Source organism: Plectropomus leopardus, chromosome 12 (assembly GCF_008729295.1).
Source record: "Plectropomus leopardus isolate mb chromosome 12, YSFRI_Pleo_2.0, whole genome shotgun sequence".
Classification (NCBI taxonomy): domain Eukaryota; kingdom Metazoa; phylum Chordata; class Actinopteri; order Perciformes; family Serranidae; genus Plectropomus; species Plectropomus leopardus.
The window spans coordinates 32,330,307-32,358,229 of NC_056474.1; the positions used below are offsets into that span (position 1 = coordinate 32,330,307).

The 27,923-nt window shown below is 41.0% G+C and overlaps 1 protein-coding gene across 1 annotated transcript in view; it reads right to left on the reverse strand.

Moving 5' to 3' along the window:
- Positions 1-27,923, reverse strand: part of cdh6 (cadherin 6) — a 119,543-nt gene that overhangs the window by 63,102 nt on the left and 28,518 nt on the right. Inside the window, exon 2 of the mRNA XM_042498026.1 lies at positions 17,402-17,744. Within this exon, the coding sequence (XP_042353960.1) occupies positions 17,402-17,653 (252 nt within the window). The 5' untranslated portion in view covers positions 17,654-17,744. The remainder of the gene's footprint in view (positions 1-17,401; positions 17,745-27,923) is intronic.

The following is a 27,923-nucleotide window of genomic DNA, read 5'->3' on the forward strand; positions in this document are numbered from 1 at the left end:
GTTCACCTTTCATCCCTTCATCCCTGCTTCACTCCTTCAGGCCAGGTGTTTGGGTGAAGCCTTTGATTGTATGTGTGTGTTTGTGTGTGTGTGTGTGCGTGTGTAGAGGTGTGTGTGTGTGTGTGTGTGTGTGTGTGTGAGCCATTATAGCTGCTTTTTTTTTTTCTGAAAGATGTGAGGTACTTACAAACACAGGCTCACGATAGCATTACAAAAGGACCTCATAGTTTTATTTTAGAAAACATCTGACCCCGACCTGATTTATTCAGAACCCATTTTCATTTAGATATCTGGAGGTTAGAGGTCAAAGAATCCCTGTGAAATGGCTATGCTGTTTTTCCTCGCCAAAATTTGGCCTAACTTTGGAGCATTATTTAGCCCCCTTCCTGGGAAGCTATGATATGGCTGGTACCACAGGATTCTTCGGGTCTTCTGGTTTCATATGAAACCACGATCATCAATCAAGCTTTAAAACCTAGTGCCATACATTCTCTTAAAGAAAGGAATGTAAGCCAGAAATCATGGCAATTAATGCAATTTATTAAAAAAAAATCCATCATCTATGGATCTTGATCTAATCACACTTAACATGATGCTGATAGCCCTCATTGAAACTTAACTTTTTAACATTGCTGTGGTATGTGATGTGTAATGTGTGGTTAGATTTAGGCACATAAAGCACTTGGTTATGGTTAGGAAAATATTGTTTTGGTTTAAAATACCAATTTTTGGGAACACAATCCCTGCTTGAAAAGCAGCGATGTCTGTAAGAAACAACTGCTTGTCGTGGCAATATCAACACTGGAAACACAGCGATGGGTCTCTGAAAAAACACCCAGCGTGGGTGGCTGAAAAAATATTGGAAAGCCATCAAAGACTCATTAAAACACAGCACTGTTTGTTAGATTCTAAAAGTGGATTGCAATATGGCAGCCGTCTTGCCTAGATGTCATGTCATCCACTACCCCCTTCCCCTCCTTATGACGAAGTCAGCTAATATATTCTGTCACTTCTGAAACATTGATGATACATATGAAACCTGCAAATGTAACTTATCCATGGCTTGCAGAAATGTGCAATGCCAAACTGGGCTGCATCCAGCAGCAGCTTTTTAGATGGAATCACTTGTCAATCAGTGTTCAGGGGAACAAAGGATGAAACACCACGCTTATGTTTTATTCATTCAGGGACTTTACATGTTAAGGACTCTGTGGTTGGTTATGTGGGACTTTATTAAAAGGAGAAATAAGTGGGTTCTGCACTTCCCCACAGCATGGCTTTTTATCATAACCAATACCTCGATGAGTGGCTCAGCTTCTCAGTTTTCTGGCCTTCAAAACTCACTTTCCTGCCCATACCAATGAGCCTTGATGGGAAACAAGACTGCTGACTCACAGCCTATCTTTCTTCCTCTTAAAAAAAAAATCAAATTTGCAGACTTGGCCAGTTGGAGTTTTGCTAGGTTGTCAATGAGAGGATTTTCCTTTCAACTTAATATCTCTGTTCCCACAGAAGTCCTGTTCCTCTGAACTGAAAAAAAAAAAGCCATGGCCAAGGTCTTTTTAAGCTATTGATGTTAATACAATGCAGAGACGGTCTGAAACGTGCTCAGGATGACTGCCTACTCCACATTACTCATACGTGATCTGACCAGACCGACTGAAGGCTTTGCCCCTCTTCACCTTTCTGAGCATTGCTTTTTACTGCTTGTTGACTTGGTGCCCGCCACACTGTTCTTCTGCTTTGGTTGACATTGATTCCAATTAGTTTCTATCCAAGTGCCCAGCAGATAAGAGACAAATGAATGAAGAAACATACAGAAAGACAAAGTGCTCCATGGGCCACCAGATGCTTCCAGAAAAAGCTTCAATACCCCTTGGCATACTTTTCACATAGCTGAGTTCTTAACAATCTTTTTCCAGTGGTATCAACAGTCAACACATTTTCATCCCAAGTAGTCACATATTGCAGCTTTGTCAGTGGACTTCTACATATTTCATATTAGGTGTTTTTCTGCATCAACTATTTCTGTTTCAGGATGCTGCTAACGTGATGTCAACACGATCACACAATCACCTCAACCCCATAGGTGCTCTCGCCCTCCTTTTATCATTACCAGCAGCATTTCAATCTGATTTGGTTTGGCTAATCCTGTCCACATGCATTTGTTGCACAATGAAATGTAAATAAGAGTTGTTTTAGCGGTGTTGTACTTTTATTTTGAAAGACTGTATGCATCTCACGAGCAGAAACTGTTTTTTGTTCTGTTAAAACTGAAGTGTATTTTGAAAAGACACAATGCATTTAACAAGCGTAAACTGACACGGCTTCCCAGAACATCAACAACAGACACACCCAGAATACCTAGCATGTCATATGTGGACATCAAAAGTCCAATTAACACACTGTAATATGCGATGAGTTGGGAGTGTGAATGTGTTGGCACTACACTTCCCATGATGCCATCAAATTGTATCTGTTTGTCAGACCTTCCATGTCTTAATGGCCACACATTTTTAAACTCATGCAGTCAGTTTGCAATGTGGGTTTTCTGTAAATGATAAAATTATAGCCTCCAAGCCCAAGGTTATAATGACCCTGTTTGACTGCCTGTGATTGGTAAAATTGTTGTAGTTCCCCTTTAAATCAAGATGGCTGGGTTACTAATGAATGACTGACATTGGCTATAAAGCTTTGTGAATGGAGTTGAACTGCATGTATTAAACAAATACTGGAAAGCTGCTCCAAACTGAACACAGGTTGAGTTATATAGTGAATGATAATGATTTCATTGAAGTCTCTACTTAAGGTGGACATGCTTCTGGTGGATTATGGATTATTGAAGGAACAACTAAACCACTCGAAATAGAATTTTGTATAACTCTGATGAGGATGTGGGGATAATTAGGCTCATACACACTTGCACCACATTTCAAAGAAAGCAAAAAGGTAAACCAGATGCATGCACACACACAGTCAAATATATTGACAATGTGAGAGCACTGAGGTATGTTTAGAGACATTATATTTCACACTCCATCATTTACAGCTCCTTTTCCCTCCACCTTTGAGAGGGAATACTTGGGAAAATTCAGATATTATTTTTCCTGAGCATGTGAGCCAAAGGAATTGTTGAACAGATTGTGGAACAGCTGCAGTGATAATGCAGGGTGTGTTGCATGAAATCTGTATGAGGAATCAACACTGTCATTTATAACAGCAGTCAGGATGAAGGGGATGATGTTTCTGATCTCACTCAAAGTCAGGTACACTGAGTACTGGAGTGTGCTTTCTCTCCGTTGTCCTACCTTCAGTTCTTTCTTTGTTACTTTATTTCCAAAGTATTGTTACAAAGATAAAGGGTAATTTTGCCCAATAAAGCAAAAACCAGTTTTCCATCTTCTAGTACATCTCCCTCAGAATCTTCTGCTGCTACCCAGATACAACAGAGGTATAAGGGATTTTAATATTTCATGCTCAAAGCATTAAAAATGTACATTTGAACTAGAATAACCGCCAAGCGGTTGTATACCTTTGGGCACCAGTCAACTTACACTCACAGCTGAACATTATGATGTCACAGTGAAGTTGGCCTTTGACCACTTTGATATAAAATGTCATCACTTCATATTAGCCATTTGTGTGATATTAGAGCTTAGAGCTATATATATATATATATATATGTGGCAAAAATAACTTTGTGAGACTTACATGTTTTGTTCAACATGATAATCTTCACAGATGAACACAACTTTTGTGTGTTTTGAAGTGTAAATTATATCACCAGAAGCAAAAAGCAATTATTAGGCTATACACAAACTACTTTGTGATTGCGCGTATTAAACATCACCACTACAAACACTGTAAAAACACGTTAAAACACAATCGAAAAATATTATAAACAGATAAATCTACAACTTCGAGTGGGACCCTGTAAAGCTGTAAAGGCGGACAAGTGGGTTGAATGAGTTTCTGTGTCTGCTGTGATGACGTCTAATGTGTCCGACAAACACTGTAGTCCCATTTAGCCACTTGTTAGCAACCGCCTTTTTTAAGACAAGTAAAACCTTAAAAGTTCAAAAATTGGGTTTAAGCGGACGTATGTTATGTTGTAGAACAAAACATATCAATACCTTTAGCCTGTGTTAACCACAGGCCTTATTTGAGGCATCTTACCGAAAACCATTCAAAAAATGCATAGACTTTTAGACGAGGGAACCGGGAGTGCTAAGGGGCTAACAGACTTCCGCGTTTTAGGACTCATTACTTCAACATTCTATTGTCCTGGTTTCCTGATGTTCATATTCAGGACAGTGTATTCACATAAAGAGAAACATGGTGATAATACGTCCATATGCATGACTGTCATAGTGTTTTGTGATTGTGTGCAGTGGTGCAGGTGTGTATATGCAGCATATCTCATGTCATGTCTGATGACTGTCAGTGTCTGTGTACACACTGAGTTACCTCCACAGCTGAGGATCAGCTCAGTTTGCTCTCTGGCTGTGTGGACTCTGCTGTATTTACCAGTCGTCTGGCTTCACGTCTCCATCTGAACACCAGTAATAGAAGACAAAAGTGACAATAAAAGCTTTGATAGCAGTCGAGGGAGAGCTGGCAGAGGACGGGGCCTGCACTTTCTATTGGAGGACTCCAGGTAGCATTTTCAGTTTCCCCAAAGCTGGAATAAAATACTTGGAGACAAGTAACTTTTGAAAGTACATCTATGATGAGCATTAAAGTTGATTCTTCACCTTGGAAATAGTTTGGCAACATGCACTGACCCAAGGTTGGCTTTGTAGCTTTTTAAAAAGCTTGTGTGTGTTATTTTTTCTAACTGTTATTTCCAACTTTAATCTTTCACTCTTAGGCAGATACATAGGAAAGGTCTCCAGTGCTATGGATGGATAACTGCTGCTGATCACACATGTCAACAACTTATAAGTGCATTTAGAGAAGAAATCCACCATTCCAATGTTTTTGTGTGTGTTAAGACCTGAAAGGGTTAACATATACGTATGTACAGTACATCGTTATGGTCTAATTAGGCCATAAATGCTGCCTTCCCATGCTCTTTGGAAATATTGTATTTACCGGATTTAGGAGTTATAAGCACATGAATGGTGATAATTATGAGTAGGAAATTGGTAAATTTCAATGACACCCGAGCTGCATGATGTTTCAGGGTGGCAGAAATGGCGGAAAGCATGAAAACACTGTCAACTATTGACAGTAAACTTTGAACTATACCTGGAATCCCTGATCCAGGTCTACTCTCCTTCTCGCCCACTACGCTCTGCATGCGAAAGACGCCTGGTGCTTCCAGCCCAGCACGGCCCTAAATCTCTAGCCAGACTCTTCTCTTCTGTTGTTCCCAAATGGTGGTACAAACTTCCAAACTGTGCGTTCTGAGTCCCTTTCTACTTTTAAGAGACAATTGAAAACTCAATTGTTCCGAGAACACCTAGGCACTTAACCTGACTCTTCTCCTCTTTGCCCTTTGGGGTAGATTAAGTCAGATGGTCCAAAACCCAGCACTTAATGATTCTCTAGCAGTGACAAAGTTGTGTGATGTTGTATGTTGACTGTCATCGTAAGTAGTGATACTGAGATTGTTGAATCTCAGATGCTGAGATCGCTACTGGTTATTACTTTGGTTTCAAAAAAAAAAAAAAGGGGGGGGGGGGGCTGTGCGGCACTTCTTCTGCCACTAGACGGCAATGCCTGTGACCAATCACACCTGAAGCACTTTTTGCACTTACTAAGGGTTTTTTTCCTTAAGTCTAAATTCTTGCTTGTGTTGTACGTCGCTTTGGATAAAAGTGTCTGCTAAATGAAATTGTAGAATTGTAGAATTGTATAAAGCGTGCCAGGCGAGTATACTAACATTGATAACAATGTTTTATCATAACACAAGTTGCAGACTCAATGTCATATATACATAAACAAAAGTCAATGTTAATGGTCAATGGTAAAAAACTTTAAATATCAATTTTTTATCACATCTTAAATGTAATCTTGTTTTAATGTTAACTGCTGTCCATGTAGAGTGAACTAAATTAAATATTAAAATCTATATGTAAAAAATAAAATATATAAAAAATAAAATAATACAGCGATCAACCTTTTGTTTCCACTTTAGGACCTCAAAGCTGATTGAACACAATTACGACGAAAGAACGACTTCCAGACTTGGAAACTATGACATTCCAACGTCACATGGATGTGGCAAAAGACGAACACAGTGTAACTCTGGATCTCTGAATCTTTCCACCACAGTCCGGCCCAGTGCTGCAGACAGTAAAGAAATCCTAATGAGCAAAAAAGTCTTATGGTACCCAATAAATGTGGGATCTATGCCAGTATGACAGTGGTTGTATGGTGGAGAAATGGTGGAGACATGGTGGAGGAGACAGGGATCTGGGACACATAAGGACTCCAGAGAGCATCCTCTGTGCCGTAGTGAAATGTCTGCGGGCTTCGTCAGCTCATGTTAGGTGAAAGCATGGAGGTGTTGCAGCCCTGCAGACTGACAGATCAAATCAGACTGAACACTGCTGGAGAGAAAAGGCAGTGAGGATCAAAAGGAGAGAGAGAGGGAGGGAAAGAAAGAAGGGCAGAGTGTGAGGGGGAGGGAGGAAAGCAAGAGGAGCAGAGGAAATGAGGAAGAGGGGAAAAACAGAGGAAATGTAAGATTTTGTGATGTGAGGAATACACACAGAAAAGGTGTCGTTAAAAGAAAAGTTCAGCAGAGAAGAGGAGGACAGACAGAACAAAAAATATCAAGAATGAAACAAGAGAACAAGAAGTCAGCTGAAATAGGACAAAGAGGTGAGGGGCAGCAGAGAGAGAGAATACTGAGAGGAGGAGAGTGGCGGTGAAACACTGCAGGTCGACAGAAAAAAAAGTCTCCGTTCACAGCTGAACAGAAACAGCAGCTTTTAGCAGCATTTCCTAAACTTGCTTGAAGCAGAATATTTGATGCAGTCGATAGTGATTTGGTGTTTGAGTTGTTCAATAATAAATGAAACAGAATGGTGCGATGTGCTGAGCGAATTGTTCACTTGGCACAATAGTTGCAGATTGGTCATGTGACATGTTGTCTGTAAATATCAGCCCAGCGTGAGTCATTTGATGAATAAAATATAGGAGCGTCTGTGTTTGTGAATGTCCGACAAATAACTGAGCTTTATCACACTGATGCTAAAAATGACTTCAAAATCCAATGTTGTTATTAATCAGAGCTGCTCATGTCTCACACAGTGGTCTGATACACCCAGAGATCTCACAGTGTCTACAGGATGCCAACTGTTAGATTTTAACCCTTTGAAACATGGATAGACACCAAGTTTCCTGTGCAGTGTTTAGATCCTCTCACAAGTTATTCAACCCTTGAAACCAAGCCAATCTGTTTTGATATCTTTTGAAAATAAGAGGAAAAAGGCACATTGGCAAGAAATGCCCCACAAATTGCAATAAATAAGTAAAAGGTGGCCAAAAATGACCTGTGTCTACAAAACTAGATTAACAATTATTATAAACCTATATTTTAAATGATACAGAAAAAAACAGAGACTTTTTTTTCACTATTTTCAGAATTTTTCAGGTAATTTTATGTTACCTTTCTCTTTTGCTAATTTTCAGGCTGTTTTTCTGTTACTTTTTTTTAACCTCTTCACAGATTTTCAGCTAATTGATGGGCCATGTCTCATTAAGCTTTCTACCCATGTTTTTGAAAGAAATCAAAGCAATTTGCTCAAGTTTCAAAGGGTTAAGGTTAAACCATGATTTTATATCTGTCAGTTGATAATTTGTTATTTTGTCAGTAATGATTATTGTCTGAACATATTTTTAAACATCTTGAATAACCCTGAATCAATTCAAAATATCTGGAGGCTAACATCATTACTGTCTTTAAGAGGCTATGTCATGTCATGCCATTTTTTTTTAACCCTTTCATACACAAGCAAATTGGCTTGATTTCTTTCAATAACATATTTTTTGTTCTTTTTTTGTTTTTCCTTTTGTCCTGAAGGCATTTTTCCCCTGGCTTAAAAAAAAATTCTAACTAACTTCTAACTTCTCAGCTAACCACTTGAAATATGTGGAACATTTCTCACCAAGTTGCTCGTTGCCTTTTTTCCCCATTAAAAAAATCCAACATAATTAATAAGGGTTCAAAGATTGAAATACTTGTGGCAACTGGACAATCTAAGGCACCCACTGGTGCAACCATGTTGGCATAGCTTTTAAAGGGGGATTAATAACACTGAAATTTGTTTTGATTTGATACTAATAATATGTCTAAGTATGTTGGCTCTTTAAACTGATACAAGGTAATTAATTTCTAGTTCAAATTTGCCTTTTCAAAAAAAAAAACAAAAACATGTTGTCGACCCACATTTTGCACTTTATTTTGAAGAGAAAAAAAAGTATTTTGGCACCAGTATCAGAAAACCTCCCAGATGATACTGAACCCTAGTTCTATGAGTTGCCATGAGTCACCTCCGAATCTGAGAAGGCTTGTTCACAGTAAATGATTTGTACTTTACCATCAATTTACTCCTTCACATAAAAACTGTATATTTGTCTTTTTAAGGAAAAAGACAGCCTATTTGAACAGCAACCTAACATGTAAATACAGATACAAAACACACTAATGTTGACTATCTCAGCATTAGTGTATGTATATCAGATAATTCGTCATATTACCTGTAAAATAAGAATCTTCAATATATCTGCATGTGATTCTTTCATTCTCTTATTATTTGAGTTTTGAATTAGCCTATACACTACAAGAGCATACTTGGATTACTGATATTCAGTTCTAACTTTTGGTTCTGATGGTCCACCCCAAGATTTTCAGAGGCCCAACCCCCGGGAAACATTTCTGGGAGTGCCACTGAGGCTTCCAGCCATGTCATACAGTCTTCACAAACAGATTTATTCTGCTCAGTTGTGTTACATTTTTCCCTTTCTTTTCTGGAGGCTGTGAATGCTGCTGTGGGCTGTCAGACATGGAGCGGACTGCAGTACGATGGACTCAGCTGATGCCTCCAGTTGTTTGTTATTTGTTGTTTTCTGTTCTGACATAGAAAATGATGATGTCAAGCAGAGTGGAGGTACTGCTTGCTGTGTTTCTGAATATTAATAAATTGAGTCAGGACTGGATAAATATTCAGAATCAGTCGATTCTCAAATGTCTGCGTTCCGTGCTATCAGGAGTAAAAAATGATGTTGATGTTTGTCTAACCATATCATAGCCTCTTCTCAATGTGTCCCGTCCCTGCTAATCTGTCTCTCAACAACATTGTTGTCACCATGGCATATCTGAAGCACCCAGCAGCCCCCCTGCAGTGAAGGCAACACCCCAGCAGGGAGGAAGGTCTGCTGACTCCGTCTTGCTTCTCTCTGTGTTTACCTCAATCATAGCAAACTCCTGTTTGTTTCAAAGCTGACTTTGTTTTGTGCTGTCAGACAGCAGGCTTCATACAGAGCTGCACAATACCTCCCGGCATCTGGCTACTGATCAAACAGCACAGCTCCCACTATCCTCACGCTGTACTGTGTGCTAACTTCACTAATAGGCCTTCGAGTGAGAATCTCTTCTCAATATTAAAAAGAGCAGCCAGTTAGATAGAAAATCCCCTGTATAACCCTACTATCTGTGCACAAGGTGAGTGAACATTACATGCCTTATTACTGTTGCAGTAATCCATCATCAAACAGCATATTTCATGTCTGCCTTCACTGAGGGCCTTTCTTTCCTTCAGGTCATTCATATGAACCACACTGTGTTCACTGTATCAGCTTGTGTATGTTGATCGACTTCTGTCATTCATTCATTCGTCACCATAATGACGCCGCCTCAGACACTTCGCTCGGCAGCAAGTCACAACACCCACATTTATAACCTGCCAAGCAAAAGATGCCACTGAAATAACTAGTCTAGACATTCCATTTTGCATCAAAAGCAGCAGCTGTCATCACTTCTGGGTTATGAATATCATATGCAACAAATAGATAATGGAAGAAAAATTTAAAAAGTAGCCTGGTTGTCATGGTTCTTCTCTCATTGGTTCAGAGCTCCAGAGTAGCTACACGGAACGTAAGATGACATTGTTTTGTCAACTGCAGTCAGGCCAGCCGTTTGGAATTTCTGGCAGGGGGACAAAGTTTTCAAAAGCGGGTCATCATCAAGTTGAGGGGGGCTAAAGAAAAAAAATCACAGTAGGGGATGGCTGGGGCAAAATGCATGACCTCTCGTTCACCATAAATGACTTAATTTCACGGTTTGGGAAAAACATGCCCTTAAAATCCAGTTGTGGATTTTGGACACAAAATACATCCACTTAACGGTAACTGTCACTCCACTAAGCCAAATCAAAAAACATTACTTCTGCCCCAGGGTTTAAATATTATTTTAAGAGTCTAACCTGACAAGACATGGTTTATACCATTTGATGCCTTAGGTCGTCCAGTTTAGGATGATATGTGTATCTTTACTGTAGTTGTAAAACTGAGCCCACTGCAGCAGGTTTTATCTGCTAAAATCAGTCTGCCTAACTCCTCACCTGCAGCTCCGCCTGTCACACCTGCTGCCTCTTCACACTTTCTGTCCAGACATTTGTCCTTTGTCTCTCTGCTGCTTTCATTTTCCTTTTCTCTGTCCTCTCTGCACCCTGGATTTTCTTTTGGAGCCCGAGATTTTTGGTGAGGCATTTTGAATGAGCTAGTCAGGCTGCAGTTCGCTTCACATCTTTCCATCAGCAGCACATGTGACTTCTGCTTGTCTCTGACCCACAGATGGACTGAACCATCTCACAGTAAATGCGGCATCAGATGGAAAGCTGAAATGTGTTTCAATAAAAAATCTCTATATATATTTAAGGTCTATATATATTTATCATGTAAATACATAAATGGTATTGTCAGTGCTAAAAGTCAGTGAATGAATTTTGTAAATGTCATTGTAGACACCTGTTTGGACCTTCTGTATGACCAAGAGAGATGCTGGCTGACTTTGAGCCCTTTACAACTTCGAGAACGTTTGTTTCAGGAATGAAACATAATGAGCCATGTGACCACTGTTGCAGTAGTGCTGTAAACTTTAGGGACTGTATTCTCTAAGAGTACTCTCAGAGAGCTTCTAAATTTGCCAAAAATGTCTAACAAGGAGTCCTAGCTTAGGAGTGATTTCAGACAATTCTCAGAGCAAGAAGGGGACAGAAACTTTCAAAAAATCTCAGTGAGGAGCTGGGGTTGACCCCATTGTTAGATATGCCACATTCTAACAGATGACATTAGTTATCACAGACATGCCCTTTTGTGAACGTGCAAGGTGTGGACATCCAGTGGAAATATAATGAACTGCATCACAATATGAAAGTGTGAAAGTGTTTCCAGTTGCTATGTAGTATTCCTGAAATTTGGAAGATTGCTTATGTTCTACCCTTTTTAACAGGAGGGGACCCTACCTGCTTGAATAATTATCAACCCATTTCCAAGTTATCCATTTTGTCAAAGGTTCTTGAGGGTCTAGTTAATGATCAGTTAAAGGATTTCCTCCATACTAACAATTTTCTCTCCCTATATCAACCTGGCTTCAGGAAACGACACAGCACTATCACAGGCTCTCTCAAATTCACCAGTGATATAAGAGACTTGCTATATCACAAAGGAAATTTGTACAGCCCTCTTTGTTGACCTTTCTAAGGGCTTTGACACAGTGAAGCACTCCATTTTGAAGCAACGTCTGCTTGATATTGGTATATCTGAGCAGGCCGTTGGCTGGTTTGATAACTATCTGTCTGACAGAAAGCAATGTGTTCATTGTGAAGGCAGCTCATCCACATTGCCAAATGTTTCTACTGGCATCCCTCAGGGATCAGTTCTGGGCCCAGTTCTGTTCAGTATGTACGTGGAAGCATTGGGCAGAAATGTCCCTAACGCCAAACATTTTTAAGCTGATGATACAGTCATTTGTTGCTATGGCTCCTCCCTTGTCGAGGCCCTTGGCAATTTACATTTCGCTTTTAAACTTGTGGAATGTCAGCTCATTGAACTACAGCTTGTTTTAAATGCTGCCAAAATTAAACTGATTATTTTTTCCAATGGTATGAAAGCAACTGAGCCCCATTCCAGCATTTTGTCATTACAAGGTTGTGAGATTGAACTTGTGACCTGAAACAAGTATCTTAGCATCTTAATTGATGATCGTCTTTCTTTTAAATCTAGGGCCGGGGCGACGCGTCGACATAATCCATTACGTGAATACGATTCACATAACATGCGTCGACACGTCGCACCATTTCACACAGCGCGCCTCATAAGATCGTGAGCAGCGCCAAGCATGTTGTTTTTTATTTTGCCGTTCATGTTATCAAGTTAGAGTGTGCACACTGCACGCTCGAACAGCGCTTGTCAGGCGTGTCTGAGCTGCGTGTCAGCTGCAGCACATCTAGAGAATCGGTGGCTCACCATTTGTATAGGCATGACGCTCGCGTTTGTTGACTCTATATCACTTTATAACATAGTTTAAAGTCTCTCTGTTACACAATTGAGGAAATACAAAAGAGTTTGTTCTACCTCAACTTCCTTGCTTCCCTTTCAAAACAAAAGCTATCTGTCTGTGCCTCTGTAGACAGAATGCCATCCGTTGCTGATACAATGTATTTTATTTTGAAAAAATTTACAGGATGGGGTTGTCAGCTGTGCAGGAGCTTGTATAACTTCATAAACAAGTGGAATATGTGCTTATAAATTTGAAAAAACAGCACTCATATTAGGAGTTAAGACTGGGCTTTATGATGCAGAAAGAATGTACTAGTTATAATTATTTATGTTAGAGAATTAGAAAATTAGAACACTAATTTTACTGTAAGATGTTTTGTTGGACTGCTAAATTTGAGGTTTGTTACTGTAACAAAGGGTAACTGTTTTGTTACACCTCCTAAAAGTGACTTCAATTTTACATTGTTTTATTTATTTTGCTGTTGGATTGCTAAATGTAGATTGCACTACATTCCTTTTACTTGAGTGGAACAAGCTCTTGCATTAATTTTATTTTGGAGAGACTTCATATCAGACTGTGAAACACAGATTACCAGTTAAGACTGGGCTATTTTTTGTTGGGGAATAATGCCCTGTAGTGTATGACAAGTTTTAAAATGTTATTTTCGGTAAATTCGTTATATTAATCAAGTAAAAAAAAAATATTAGTCCAATCAATTAAAAAAAATTAATCGGTAGATTAATCGATACGAAAATAATCATTAGGTGCAGCCCTATTTAAATCACATGTAGAAAACCTGGTAAAAAAAAATTAGGGTTGAAATTGGGATTCTCTTTCCCTCACAGGTCTTGTTTTTCTGCTGCCAGAAAAAAGTTGGTTGCTACTACCTTCCTCCCTGTGTTTAATTATGGCGACCTTTTATATATGAATGCCCCTGCAAATTGTCTGCGATCTCTGGATTCTGTGTATCACGGTGCCTTCAGATTTGTAACGGGCTGTGGAGCCCTCACTCACCACTGCGCCTTATATGCTCGAGTTGAGTGGCCCTCTTTGGCGCTGCGCCGCTTTACGCATTGATACACCTTTATTTATAAAGCAATTTTAGGCCTACTCCCTCACTACTTATATGATTACATTTCAAAGACTCAGAGCAATTACTGTTTATGTTCCACTGATTTGTACTTACCAAACATGCCCAAAGTTCATTCTGAATTTGGTAAGCACTCTTTTAAGCACTCTGCACCTGCTGCCTGGAACTTACTGCAGAATGTCAAATGTTGAATTTAAACTCATCACCCCTGGAACTTTTAGAAAACTGTATGAGAGACTTTGCTACATATCGCACTTGTTCTTGCTTAAATGTAATCCTGTTGCTTTTAACTAGTATGTATCTTATTTGTTTTGTTGTGTGAGTTGGTGTTGTTTGTCTTTAATTGCTGCAGCTTTAGGCTGCTGTCTTGGCCAGGCTTTCCTTGAAAAAGAGGTCATTGTATCTCACCGGGACTGACATGGTTAAATAAAGGCTAAATTTAAAAAAAAAATGTATTGAAATGTTGTCATGCCTTTATTTCTGGCATTATAGCATTACAGCATTACTGCATCGAGTGGGAGATGAGCACACTCAAACAAGATCGACCACAGACATTTTCTTCAACCATTTAATCTGTAGCATTTTATTAACTCACTGTCATTCAGCGTTTGAAAAAATTTCTTCCATGTCTTTCTCTTTCAACCATGTTCTTCTCTGCTTAAGAAAGTCTTAGAAGTCCTCCCTCTTACTTTTAACAAGTTTTCACCTTAGGAGCTCTCTTAAGGGCAAAGATTGTTCATGAATAACTTTTACCTCTATCTAGTCTTTCTTCTTCAAAAACATCATATTTTAAAGAATTTTCGTGAAGGACCACCTGTATGTATGACGTATTGAAAAACATACCTTGGGGATTTCTAAATACCCTTATAAATGGTAATACCGCCCAAGCCTAATGAACAACCTGAACACATAATACCTCTGCTGTCACAAGCATGGAGGCATACCAACCACTGAGTGCTGAATGCTGAGTGTTGTCCGAGGCCACCGTCAGCCTCGTGCCTTCTCCAGCATCTGTGGATCCCCGCTGCCATATGAATTTGTATCTCATGCTCATGTAAAGTAGTCATTTACAGGATCATTACATATGTACAGACATCTCTCGGCATTGCGAGCTGAAAACAACTCAACAACCTCCCGATATAGTCACTTCACACTGCACTGTCTTTGTGCCCATTGTCTTGCTGTCAACCTCTCTGCCTCTGTGCCCTGAATGCATTCTGCAGTTACTGGGCCACAACCGCATCATCATCGACACAAGATTTGGAAGAGCAAAAATATCACACCGTAACAGTTTTAGAGATTCCATTATTGGTGTTGCGAAAACTTCTCAGTGAGGGAGCAGAGCTGCAGCAGCGGAGCTTTCACTGCTCCACAGCAGCTCCAAAACTCTGACACACATCCAAAGGCACCTAAAATACACACTGTATAGTGTTTGCTGTGCTTTGGGTTCAGTGGCGTTGTGAGCTGAAGTTAAAATCCTTGTGAGAAGAATATTTGTGTGATTATGACATATTCCAAATATACCACAAAGACTTTGGTAGTATGTGTTTTTGTTTGAAGGAAATAATCAGCAGCCTTGCTGGCATAACTAGGGACACTGAAGCTGAACATCTTCAATTTATACCGACTGTAAAGCTGTTATGCCCTATTTTTTTAATCACCACCTTACAACCGTCTTACAATGGGATCATTATAGTGAAACAAATGTGGGACAGAGGCGTAAAATGGCGGACACCTGATGGCCCCTTCCCTTCTCCCTATCCCCCTGCTTCCAGCAACCTTGCTCAGACCACACCCATCTTTGAACTGGACTTTGATTTTAATCTCAAATGCACACCTGTGAAGTTTTGTGACTGCATCTTGCACGATTGTGACACTATTCTATTGAAAAAACCTGGGGCACCTGGTGGCTCAGTGGATAGAGCAGGCATGTATAGAGGCTGTGTCCTCGCCGCAGCGGCTGCAGGTTCGACTCCAGCCTCGGCCCCTTGCTGCATGTCATTCCCCATATCTCTCCACCATTACAGATTTGTGCTGTCCTATCAATTAAAGGCAAAATCACCCAAAAAACAAAAAAAAAGAAAATAGCTGTCACAGACAGACAGACATAGGCCTTTTTAACACAGAGATTGCACTATAGAGTCACTACTAAGTCCCTTCTTTACGCCTCCTCTGTATTGTAACACAGAACCAAACAACGGCGTCATCATCACAGGCACAGCATTCCAGCATCACAGAATAAAAAGATGCCTGGCGGGCATGACATGTAACACAACACAGTGGCCTCAAGTTTGACATATAGCATCTGCATCAGTATCCCTCTCTAAACTATAACAATGACTTAACATGTCAATAACATTCATTTAACATCTCTATTATATGGCAGCTGATCTTGTCCTCTGCTCAGAGGGCAAGGAGCTCCTGGACTTCATTGTCTCCCTAATTTGCAGACATTTTTGGCTGCTGTTCTTGTTCTTTTAGTTAGCTGCTAACTGCTGCTAGCTGCTTTTTAAATCTCCCACACATAACACGCAGTCAAAACGTCACACCCATCCCGACCACAATCAAATCCTGCCAGCTGTCCCTTTACACAGACCTCCATTAAGCGCTGTCTCTACCTTTGTTGTTGGCTCAAAGACAAGACAACTCTTTCCCCCTTTCTGTGACCATACGGAACGGCAAAGTGGCTTTACAGCAAGATATTCTGGCCTTACACAGGGTGTGTGAAAGGGGCTTTATAAACACCTGGCAAAACACCAACATGTTCTCATCCCATGTGCTCATGTTGCTGCTCTGTAGTAGATTTCTGCATCTACATATCACGTTTAAGTATCCTTTTGCATCTATTTCCGGGATGCTGCTACAGTGATGTCAAAACAAGCACATGGTGGGATGACGCTGCATGTGGTTATCTTTAGGCAACACAAGCACACGGCAACCAATGCCGGGATGTTAACAAACACACATGCTGGTGAGGATGGTTAGGATTAGGGGAAGGAGGCACATGGTAAGGTGCAGAAAGAAATCATCACATTAATACTCCTGCTTGGAAGTCTAGGGTTTTTTGGACACATCCCGCACCCCTCTGGCCTACCCTGCGCCTTTGCACTCTGTATATTGCCAAGTATTGTACGGATGCAGCATGTGCCGTCCAGCCTTCCAACGGCATATAACGATACTGCAATCGGTTCTGTCTGCCCATGTTCTCAGTTGACGCTGTCCAGTAGTACATCAGGCGAATCCTCAAAGTGGCTTTTGACAGCTGGATCTAATGCTGAAAGCACTGCAAAAGTGGGAGTATTTGGTGACTTTGGAATGAGATTGGGTTAAAAATACTGAAATACGGCTTCTGTCCCCACTACAATGCCCATACCAGACAAGTAAGTCTGTAGCAGCAAAACTCCTGAGCATGTAAAATGAAACACAGTTGGTTTTCATTGCTTATAAAGTCAACTTTTCATTTATAAAATAAAAACTGTGATATCATCTCTACAAAGCTAATTGTGTTTTTTTTGTGTGTAAATCTTCACATGAGAGCTAAATCAATGGTAGATGAATCTGAACACACTTTGTGGCAGAGATCATCAGCAGGGGTCATTCATTATGCTTGCTCGCACAGAAGTCATGAGCAAAATGGGTAAAGTGTGATTAACTTTTGCATAAATTCATATTAACAAAGTCTGCAATTTAGGAAAGAAGAACAAACATTGCTGATGATTTCTAACTAATCAAGGGAATTTTATTTTCTGCATGGGACCACGTCAACATTCAGTGGGAGGCAGTGGCACAGCTCCTACCTTGCCGATGTATTGGTAGTCGCTGCCTGTATACTCCTCCTGCAGGAAAAACTGGTTCCACATCCAGCCTCGTCTCACTCTTTTGAGCAGCTTCTCTCCTCTGATCACCGCTTCAGTTCTCTCTCCATCCTTTGTCTCTTTTCCCCGTCCATTGAAAGACAAAGCGTGCAAGGACAGGCCAAGACAGAGCAAAACAACGCCCAGTGAGATAGTCCTCATGTCTCTGAAGGCAGTGTAGGACGTACAGGACATAAATGTCTTATCTTCCCTGCTGGATCACCTTGAACTGGGAGAAGGCTCTATCAGTCATAGTCCTTCAAGTTCTGATTGACTGGGGAAGGAGCTGTAACACAAGCAGAGAAACAGAAATGAAAAAAATATGGCAAGGCTTCACATAGCAACTCTGAGTTCCACATTTAATAAGTTTGCCTTGTGAGGGCATTTTATGGATTTCTTGGCACCTGAACTGCTTGATGTGGGAGGGCAGGATTTTCATCTTATTGATTTGGAAATGTATGCGGACTAAGTTGTGGTAAACAGAAAGAACAGCACAAACAATCATTTACAGTTGCACAGTGGTCTGAGTGGGAGGCCACAGGGCTTACCAACCCTTCAGCCTGAAGCAACTTCTGTGGAAGGAGCATCAGACAGAAGCAGAGTTCCTATCATTTGAGAGGCAAGTTGTGTGCCATCACTTAGATACAACCCTTTACTTCAGGCATAGGAATTTAAAGGAGGATTGCCCGTGTGGAGATGTGATATGTATCAACACTTTCTTATCCCAAGATGTCACATACTGCCACTTTTCCAGTGGAGTTTCAACCTAATGCTGTCCAGCGGATGCGACAGGTTTCGTCCTGCTGTCTGCCGGCACATCTAGCACAGCAAATGATTCTGTCCTGCCACCATCTCACCTTACAACATACAGCAGTGTACCCCACAGTTGCAAAAGGTGGCTTTTGGTGTCGCAACTTACACTGAAATAACTGTAAAAGCAGCTGTATTTGATGACTTTGGAGTGAGAATGGGTTGGAAGTGCAGCTCATCGAACATTTGATTTAAAAAATAAAACTCAAGAAGAAAAATTTAAGTTACCTCTACATTGACTACATATTGGAGATGCTCGACATGCAGTAACATCCACCTATATTTCAGCATATACTTTACTATCAGATACTTAGCATCATTTAATGGTACCTTTAGCATTTTTCAATCCTAACATTATTTTCCCATATTTTTGTATCTCAGTGGTAACTGATGTGGTTTCAGAAAGTGTGCAGACCACCTTTGTGACCTGCAGTGAAGCATTCTTTGTCATGCTGCTCAGGAGGTATTGTCATCCACTAATCGCAAGATCGGCTATGGGTTTCTATTTCACATGTTGAAGTATCCTTGCGGAAAGATACCGAAACTTAAATTGGTGGAAGTGCATGTGAATAAAACTGAGTTGGTAGCCTTGGCCTGCGCTGTATGAATGTTTGTATGAATGGTGAATGTGACATGTGGTGTAAAAATAACTTTAAGTGGTTAGAAGATTAGAAAGTCGCCATATCAAGATCATGTCCTTATACCATCTGCACCTGAGTATGTTTGCTTGGATGTGTGCACACTTGGTCCGTCCTCTCAGTGACCGATGTGAACAGCATTTTTTTAAATTGGTCCAGTACTGAGAGAGAGGGCTGCAGCCAGCAGCCCAGTGTAACACTGTGTAACCAGATGGGGCAACTGTGCACCGTCACTGTACACCTAGTAGAAGAGGTTATTTTGGCCACAGACAGGTTCAGATTGTTTTTATTTTATTTTATTGTATTTTATTTTATGAGCTTTTATTGCCTTCTACCATAGACAGTTGGACATGATAGAGGGAGAGAGGACCATAGCAAAGGGCCAAGGTTAGGATCCAAACCTGGACGGCAATTTTTTTTTTTTAATTTTATTTTTAACTTTTAACATAACGTGTGCATGTGTGTGTGTGTGTGTGTGTGTGTGTGTGTGTGTGTGTGTGTCCTTTTATCATTCTGTGTGACCATTTCTAATTTCAAAGGTCCTAATGAGCCAGCTCCAAAACTAGAAAATCTATTTGTGGCAGCAGATGTTATATCATGGTGGGCCATAACAATTCATGAATATGTGGGACACCGTGCTTTGAATTCAATGGCCACCCAAATTCATTTGCGCTGTAGTTTACCTTTTGTGAGATTTAAGAACAAGACCTCCACTTGAGTGAGACTTAGACACAATAACAAATCAATAAAGATAAAGATAAAGAGATGCTTCAGACACTTAAAAATAACAATATGACTCTGGCAAAACTTGTAATGACAGTGCCTCATCTGGTTACATTGTGGGCATTAAGCTGCATTCCTCTGGACCCATTTTAAAAAGTGTTGTTCCCATCAGTCATTTCAACACAAATATGTGGCAAAATGCCAAAGTTACTCTTAAGCAGATCCATTATCTTTTTACCCTCAGTGGGTCCTCCTGAAGTATAAAGTAGGCTTGGGCAGTATCACTGTAGTATGGTATACCAGGGTATTAAGAAATCCTGAAGGTATGTTTTTCAATCCCTTTATAAATACAGGCGCTCCTCTTTCTTTTGAATTCATTGTAGTGCACAGCACGCACCACCAGAGCTCAGTCTGTAGTCTCTACTGGTGAAAGGCAGCTGAGCTGAAAGACACAGGGACACCTAGCGGTGGAGGGAGAAGTTACAGGACTGTAAACAGCCGGTAGGCAGAGAGAGAGTGTGGGGAATAACGGTATGTTTATACAGCTAACTTTTTGGACCAAGCTGGAGCTGGTGAGATTCATTTTGTTCCTGTGAAGTTTAAATGAAGTGTGTTTTATCATGAGTTAATAAGTGACAAAGACTCGTCAGTCTTAAGCGCCCAAAATAAAGTTGAATTCAAGAGGTGTGCAGATGTATTTATCTGTTTAATAATGAATATAGGTGTGAGAATATTACGTTTCTTAACATTCTGTGGGTTTCCATTGTTTATTCATTAGTCTGAAAAGCTGAACGTAAGTAACATACTCGCTGCAGGGTGGGGGATATTAGCACTGCACACGTATAATGTCATATACTGGGTATGAAATATTACATACTGCCCAAGTCTAGTATAAACCATGGCTAAGATGAAAATACTGTTCTTACTCAGAATTTATTTCAGTCACTAGTACTCTGCTGAGTAGTTAAGTTACCATCAATAAAACACAACACTATAGATGTCAGACGATGCACTGAAATACCACTTTCATTCACTAAGTAGGTCCAATGACTTCCTATTTATTGTTTTCCTATCTTTGTCAAGAGACTGTTAGTGAAACAGGTCCTGCAAATGCTTCACATTAAAAGCCATCCAGCAAACAATGAACGATACATGCCCCATGATGTATAATTTGATCCAACAAATAAAGCAAATCAAACAGCCCAAGCACCTTGGTTGAACAGCCCTATAAAAAGTGAAAACTCAAGTCAGACACCCACACAAGAGAGTTCTCTGAAGCTCAAAACAATTTGTACACACACACATACTCACACAGCCTTTCTCTCTGACAACGTTGAATACTCCCATTTACCACGTCCGTCTCTCCATAAACACAGCTTTCTTTTTGCTTGGCATGAAAAGGACGACACATAAATGCACTCCCACACCCAGTGCCCAGCCTTACAGTCATTAGTAACACACAGGGGGGAAAGATGCTTAACAAAAGCAATAGAGTCAGACTCTGCATTAACACAACAAAGGCAGAAATCCATTGAAAAGGCCACCGTGAGGCTGTAATAACAGCAGACACACCAAACATTTCTGACACTGAGAGGAGATACTGACAAGGTTAAGAAATATGAAAGGTAAGTGGCAGGTAAGTGGCAGGTAATCTGCGGTATCTATGGCGACTGAACGCTGCGGCTTGAAAAGGCCTTTTATCAAGACGTGTGTTTACACAATGACAGTGAATTATTAAAATAATAATATTCTTTGACTGATTTTAAAGTGAATAACGAAGGTAACACTGAATACCTCCTTTCTGCTCAGTCTCTGTCTTCAGTCTCAGGACCTAAACCTCCCTCTTCAACCCTTTCGAACCTAGATCCACATCACTTTTCTTGCGCTGTGTTCTTTAGGCCGCCTTTCACAAGCATTGAAACCTATGGAACCTGAGTACAATGATTTGATTTGTTTGAAAACATGGGAAAAAGGCAATGAGCAACTTGGAAAGAAAAGTCTGGAAAACCAAAAAAAAAAAAAAAGTGAAAAACAATGATGAGACAGTGACATAGAAATTGGCTGCAGGGAAATTATTAAATATTATCCAAAAAAAATCTAGAAAACTATATTTTTAATTGCATTTTTGATTGCAATTTTTAATTTAATTGTGTAATTGTAATTTTACTATTGTAACTGTAAAATTGTGTTACGGAAAAAATATGTTCTATTTTATTTCATTTTATTTTTCACTCTTTCTAAAAGTCATTTTCATGTCTCTTTTTGTTTTTTTAAGGCAATTTTCTTGTAATTACTTATTAATGTATTGCTAATTTGGCAGGGGGGCATTTCTTGTTCAGTTGCTCATTGCCTTCTCACCATGTATTTGGAAGAAATCAAGCCAGGGTGCTCAGGTTTCAAAGGGTTAAGCCTCTGCTGACTTACACAGCTGAATTTCTATTTGAAGCTGTATTATTGGTAATGGGTCAAATGATTGTGTGTAATGTGTATTAGGTTGCTTGTTGTGATGAATCCACATGAACCATGCAGTTCTCAGCTGTATGGAGCATTTTAGCTTCTTTAAGCTCATTGTTTTGGTTTTTCAGCGGCTACTATTTTTCTGAACCACAGGAGAAGCAGAAGCTATTTTCAGTTGAACTAGCTCTGATAAAACCACTGTCCACTACCGGTCCAGCAGCAACCAGCAGGCAGACAGTTAAAGAGCAGCTGGTGAACAAAGTGAAACATTTAGCAGCTTTATTTTTGGCTTTGGAGCATACACACATTTCACTGACTGCAGCTCGTAAAACTGTGTTGATTACAGAATTGGCCAGAATTCTCTTCTCTCAACATGGGAGATCAAGGACACTAAAAGGAAGGAAGGGTCATAAGTGACAGCATTTGAATTTTTTTCATTGGTGCCAGACTCCTGAATATTATTAACCACGGTCTATTAATTCATTATTATTATCATAAACAGCTGTAGTGCTTCAGTGATTTCACTGTGATTTGGTCATAACTGTTGTCCAGTCAGTGAAAACATTGGGGTGGAGGAGTTTGCGTGTCCCAGTGATCCTAGAAGCTCAGTTGTCATGGGCTTTATGGGTTAGGGTCACTCATGGCAAACAGATCCTAGGGGTGGGACCAGACCCTAACCCTAACCCAGACCCCCAAACCGCTAAATACATAAATGGTTTAAAGTCCCCCCCCCCCCCAGGCAGGGACCTTCCCTCGCGGTTCGATCCTCGGCTGCAGAAGCTAGCTCTAGGGACATGGAATGTCACCTCTCTGGTGGGGAAAGAGCCTGAGCTGGTGCGCAAGGTTGAGAAGTTCTGACTAGATATAGTAGGGCTCACCTCGACACATAGCATGGGCCCCGGAACCAGTCTTCTTGAGAGGGGTTGGACTCTCTTCCACTCTGGAGTTGCCTCTGGTGAAAGGCACCAGGCAGGGGTGGCAATACTAATTACCCCCCGGCTCAGTGCCTGTATGTTGGAGTTTACCCCAGTGGATGAGAGGGTAGCCTTCCTCTGCCTTCGGTTGGGGGGATGGATCCTGACTGTTGTGTGTGCCTATAGTTCAAACGGCAGCTCAGAGAATCCACCCTTTTTGGAGTCCTTAGAGGGGGGTGCTGGAGAGTGCTCCTCCTGGGGATTCCCTTGTTCTGCTGGGGGACTTCAACACTCACGCTGGCAGCGACAGTGAGACCTGGAGGGGCGTGATTGAGAAGAATGGCCCCCCCGATCTGAACCCGAGTGGTGTTTTGTTTTTGGACTCCTGTGCTTGCCACAGATTGTCCTTAACGAACACCATGTTTTGGCATAAGGGTGTCCATATGTGCACTTGGCAGTATGATTACACATTGTGACCCGAACACATTGTGAGGGTCTATTGGGAACGTCTGGCAGAGTCTCCCATCAGAAGGAGCTTCAACTACTACCTCCGGGAGAGCTTCAACCATTAAGCCAAGTGGGCCATGTTCCGTGCTTCTGTTGTTGAGGCGGCCAACCGGTGCTGTAGCCGTGAGGTGGTCAGTGCCTGTCATGTTGACAACACCTGAACCCATTGGTGGACACCTGCGGTGAGGGATGCCTCCAAGCTGAAGAAGGAGTCCTATCAGGCCTTCTTGGCCTGTGGGACTCCGGAAGCAGCATACAGGTACTGGCAGGCCAAGTGGAGTGCAGCTACAGCGGTCGCGAAGATCTGGGCATGGGAGGAGTTCAGTGAGGCCATGGAGAACGGCTTCTGGATGGCTTCGAAGAGATTCTGGACCACCATCCGGCATCTCAGGAGGGGGAAGCAGTGCTGTCAACACTGTGAATGGTGGGGACAGTGCGCTGCTGACCTCAACTTGCGACATTGTGGATCGGTGGAAGGAATACTTTGTAGACCTCCTTAATCCCACCGACAGGCCTTCCAGCGAGGAAGCAGGGCCTGGGGATTTGGGAGTGGGCTCTCCTATCTCGATCTTCATTCCTATCCTCACCTATGGTCACGAGCTTTGGGTAGTGACCAAAAGAACAAGATCACTGGTACGAGTAGCAGAAAGAGAAGCTTGGTCATTGAGTTGAGAAGAGCCAGATGAGGTAGCTTGGGCATCTAATTAGGATGCCTCCCGGACGCCTCCCTGATGAGGTGTTCAGGTGTTTCCACTGGTAGGAGGCCCCGGGGAAGACCCAGGACACCCTGGAGAGACTATATCTCTTCCCCCAGGAAGAGCTGGATGAAGTGGCCGGGGAGAGGGAAGTCTGGGCTTCCCTTCTTAGGCAGCTGCCCCCGCAACCCGACCCCAGATAAGCGGTGGAAAGGTGAAAATGTGAAAGATGAAGATGACTTCATATAATGTGTGGGTTTTTTATTTTTTTTATTTTGTGGAGGCATTTTTCAGTTTACTATGGGTTAACCTTTTGATGCCTTGACAGACTGGATTGATAATTTTCAAAAACATGGGAAGAAGGCAACAACCAATTTTAATTCGCAAAAAATATATAAAAAGTATAAGAAAATGACCTGAAAATTAATTCGGGATTTAAATACCTGTGGAAGGTGTGTGAATGCAGCAGAGGAAAAGTTGCTCCCAGTTTCAAAGGGTTGAAGTGTGGTTTGCCTCGCCCATCCCATTAACTTCAATATAAGCAGCACCAATATATGGCTCCAATGCAAAATCCGAACACGGTCACTGCCATAATGACCAGTCTTTCTTTTTTAGTTTCCTTTGAGATGATGAAATCTACTAACATTTTTGTGGTCACAAGATTGTAGATTATTGGAGAGGCTGACTGATGCTTAATGACTAAAATATGAATTTATAATTTTTGTGGGCAAACACTGAATCATTTATTTCATTTTATTTGAACTGAATCCAGCTTTTTAATGTTTAATCATCATTTTTAACAGTTAAATCTTGATAATTAATCCTCATTGGTTTAATCGGGCAGAAAGGTTTAAGCCTCATTTACAGAATGTCCTCTGCTGCTCACAGGAAATAACATCTCGTCTCATTAAAGTTGTGAGCAGGTTGTCTGGAGTGTGTAGGGCTAAGGATTACTCGTGGTAAAGGTGTGTAAATATTCACCGACAGAGATCTTCACTGCGCACACAGCCAGCTCATCCTCTCCTCTCTCTTGCATGCAACATTTCAGGTGTCTCCCTTATATGATGAATTGTCTTGCATTAAATAAACATTTCCTCCCAAAAAATCTGATTGACCACTAACTGAGGGGTTCTAGCATCTGAAAAACACCTCCCCAAAACTGCATTTGTGCACTTAAAAACTGCACTGGATCAATAAATCCATACGCATTCACATTGAAGGATCTGGAAGGAACGCTTACACAGCAATTACTCCACTGAAAGGAAATATGCTTTTATCTTCCCACACAGAGCTCTGTAAGTGTCTTGCTGCAACAAGCAAAAATAATGTCCTTTTTTATCGGAGCTATTTCCATACAAATGTAACCCGCTGCATTCAGTTGACACAGCATCGAGAGGCTTTGTTCACAGCAGATCAACGTCACATTGTCAGGATTCAGAGTAACTTTTGGACAGTAAAGAGTGGGGGGAATGCCTCTGTGCTGCTGCTCATCAAGGAAAACCAGACGCCATCATGAACCCACTGATTAAAGTGACTAATCAACTACCCTGGTTGGCTGTGCACTGACCTTGCAGAGCTTGATTTAAAGGATAATCCCACGCATCAGTTCACATTTTCAGCACTAGGGTGCAGCCCTGATATGCAACAGTTTTTCTGAACTACCAGCCATCACAATATGACAGTGGTGAAGGCTTCACCAGCAACACCTAAGCAATGCAATTCCTGTATCCAAAGACAACCTTTCGCCTGACCAGTTAACTAAAATTCCTCTCATTCACTGCATTGTAGAGACATTCAATCTACTTAATGTTGTTGAAGTTAAGTTACTGATGTTGTTGAAAGCTTTCTCACTCATTCTTCCAGTCCTTTAGACTGTCTTGTCTCTGTCTTGCACTGTCTAATATTCCCACTCTCTGCCTGCACTACATTAGGCCCATTACGTTGATGCTATATGAAAAGGCTTTAATTTAATCAGGTGAAGAACACACAGGAGACTGACTGATTCTGGCTGGACGCCTTCACTTGCTTTTTAACAAGCCTTACCAATCCATTATTGTGCACTGAAAGAGGCTGGAGCCTTCAAGTTTTCCGGTTCAAAGGGATTTCCCCCATTGCCTAGTTATTCTAGTGTGTATTAGCATGTGCGTGTGTGTGTGTGTGTGTGTGTGTGCGTGCGTGCATGAAGTCACCAAAATGCTGTACTGGCCTAAGCCCTCAAGAAGCCAGCATTAAAATCGCAGCAGATTAGCCCCCTAACATCTGCTGATAATTCACTTTCATTTTGGTCCTGTTAGTGTATCAGTGTAGCTCACTCACTCTGTGTTTTTCTTTTTATTCAAACAACTGAACAACAGATATCTGAATCTGCAGTGTCTGGAGGTGAACCTTTAGAGCCCGTTCTCATTTGTAAAATACCACCACTTTGACAGCACTTTTGGTTGCCTTTTGCATCCTTATGAAATGCTGCTAGACAGCATCATCTAAGAATGCGGCCGGACAGAACCAGTCATGGTGGTATTATATGCCGGCATCCTGCCACTTCACCAGTAATGACGCGATATATGGAGCATGAGGGCGCGCATAGGGCATGCACAAGGGGTTGTGGATGGGTCCAACAAACCCCTGACTTTGATGCGGGAGTCCAGTGTCCACTTCTTGTATGGATGTGATGTTTTTTTCTACACCTTAACATGTAACCCCCCTTTCCCTAATCATAACCATCTGTGCCAGCATGTGCATTTGCTGCCGTCCCGGCGTTGGTTGCCATGTCTCCTGTTGCCGAAATATAACCATGTGCAGCGTCATCCCACCATATGCTTGTGCTGACATCAATGTAGCAGTATCCCTGAATGTAAACAGCTGACACAGAAAGACACCTAAAACATAACATGTAGATGCCTATAGCATACACAGTTGATATCTGTAAAGGACCTCAGCACTGTGTTTAAGATGTTATACCACAAATCACTATCTATTTGACATCACTGTGGATCATTTTTTAAAGCACACCAAAGTATTTTAAAATCCAAATCCATCTTTCCAGGCAAGGATTTCAAATCATCCTTTGCAGTTCCTCTGACAGCCACTTGAGGCTAGCTCGAAGAGGGAATCAGCCCCCATAGAGCCCAATGTTAAAATATCCAACTTTGTAGCAGAAACAAACATGTTTACAGCCTGATAAGAAAAAACAGTTTTGGTCTCTGTACTAATTTCAACATTTATGACAACTGTGTGGGGGCGGAGTTTGTATATATAACTCAGCAGTTTACATATTATTAAGGCAAAAATGAGAGCCACTTTGAGTGAAAGGTGGGTGCTGTGTTTTGGCGACAACGTTGGTTTGGTAACGTAACCATTTCATTTCATGAAAGCCTAATCCCCCATGCAACCTGAGCCGCTTTAATCTGAACAAAGGGGAGAGATAATAGATGTTGAAATGTGTGTGTGTGTGTGTGTGTGTGTGTGTGTGTGTGTGTGTGTGTGTGTGTGTGTGTGTGTGTGACAGTTGCAAGTTGTTCACCTTTGCAGAGTTTAGTCCTTTGATTTTTTTAGAATTTTGTGAGAAGGCAATGAGCAATTTAACAAGAAATGATGTAAAACTTAGCAAGAAATTAAAAAAAAATGTTGCAAGAATATCACCTGAAATTAGCAAAAAAAAAAAGACAGAAAGAAAAAAAGAAAGACAGAAGGAAAAGTGACAGGACCAAAACGGAGATGACCG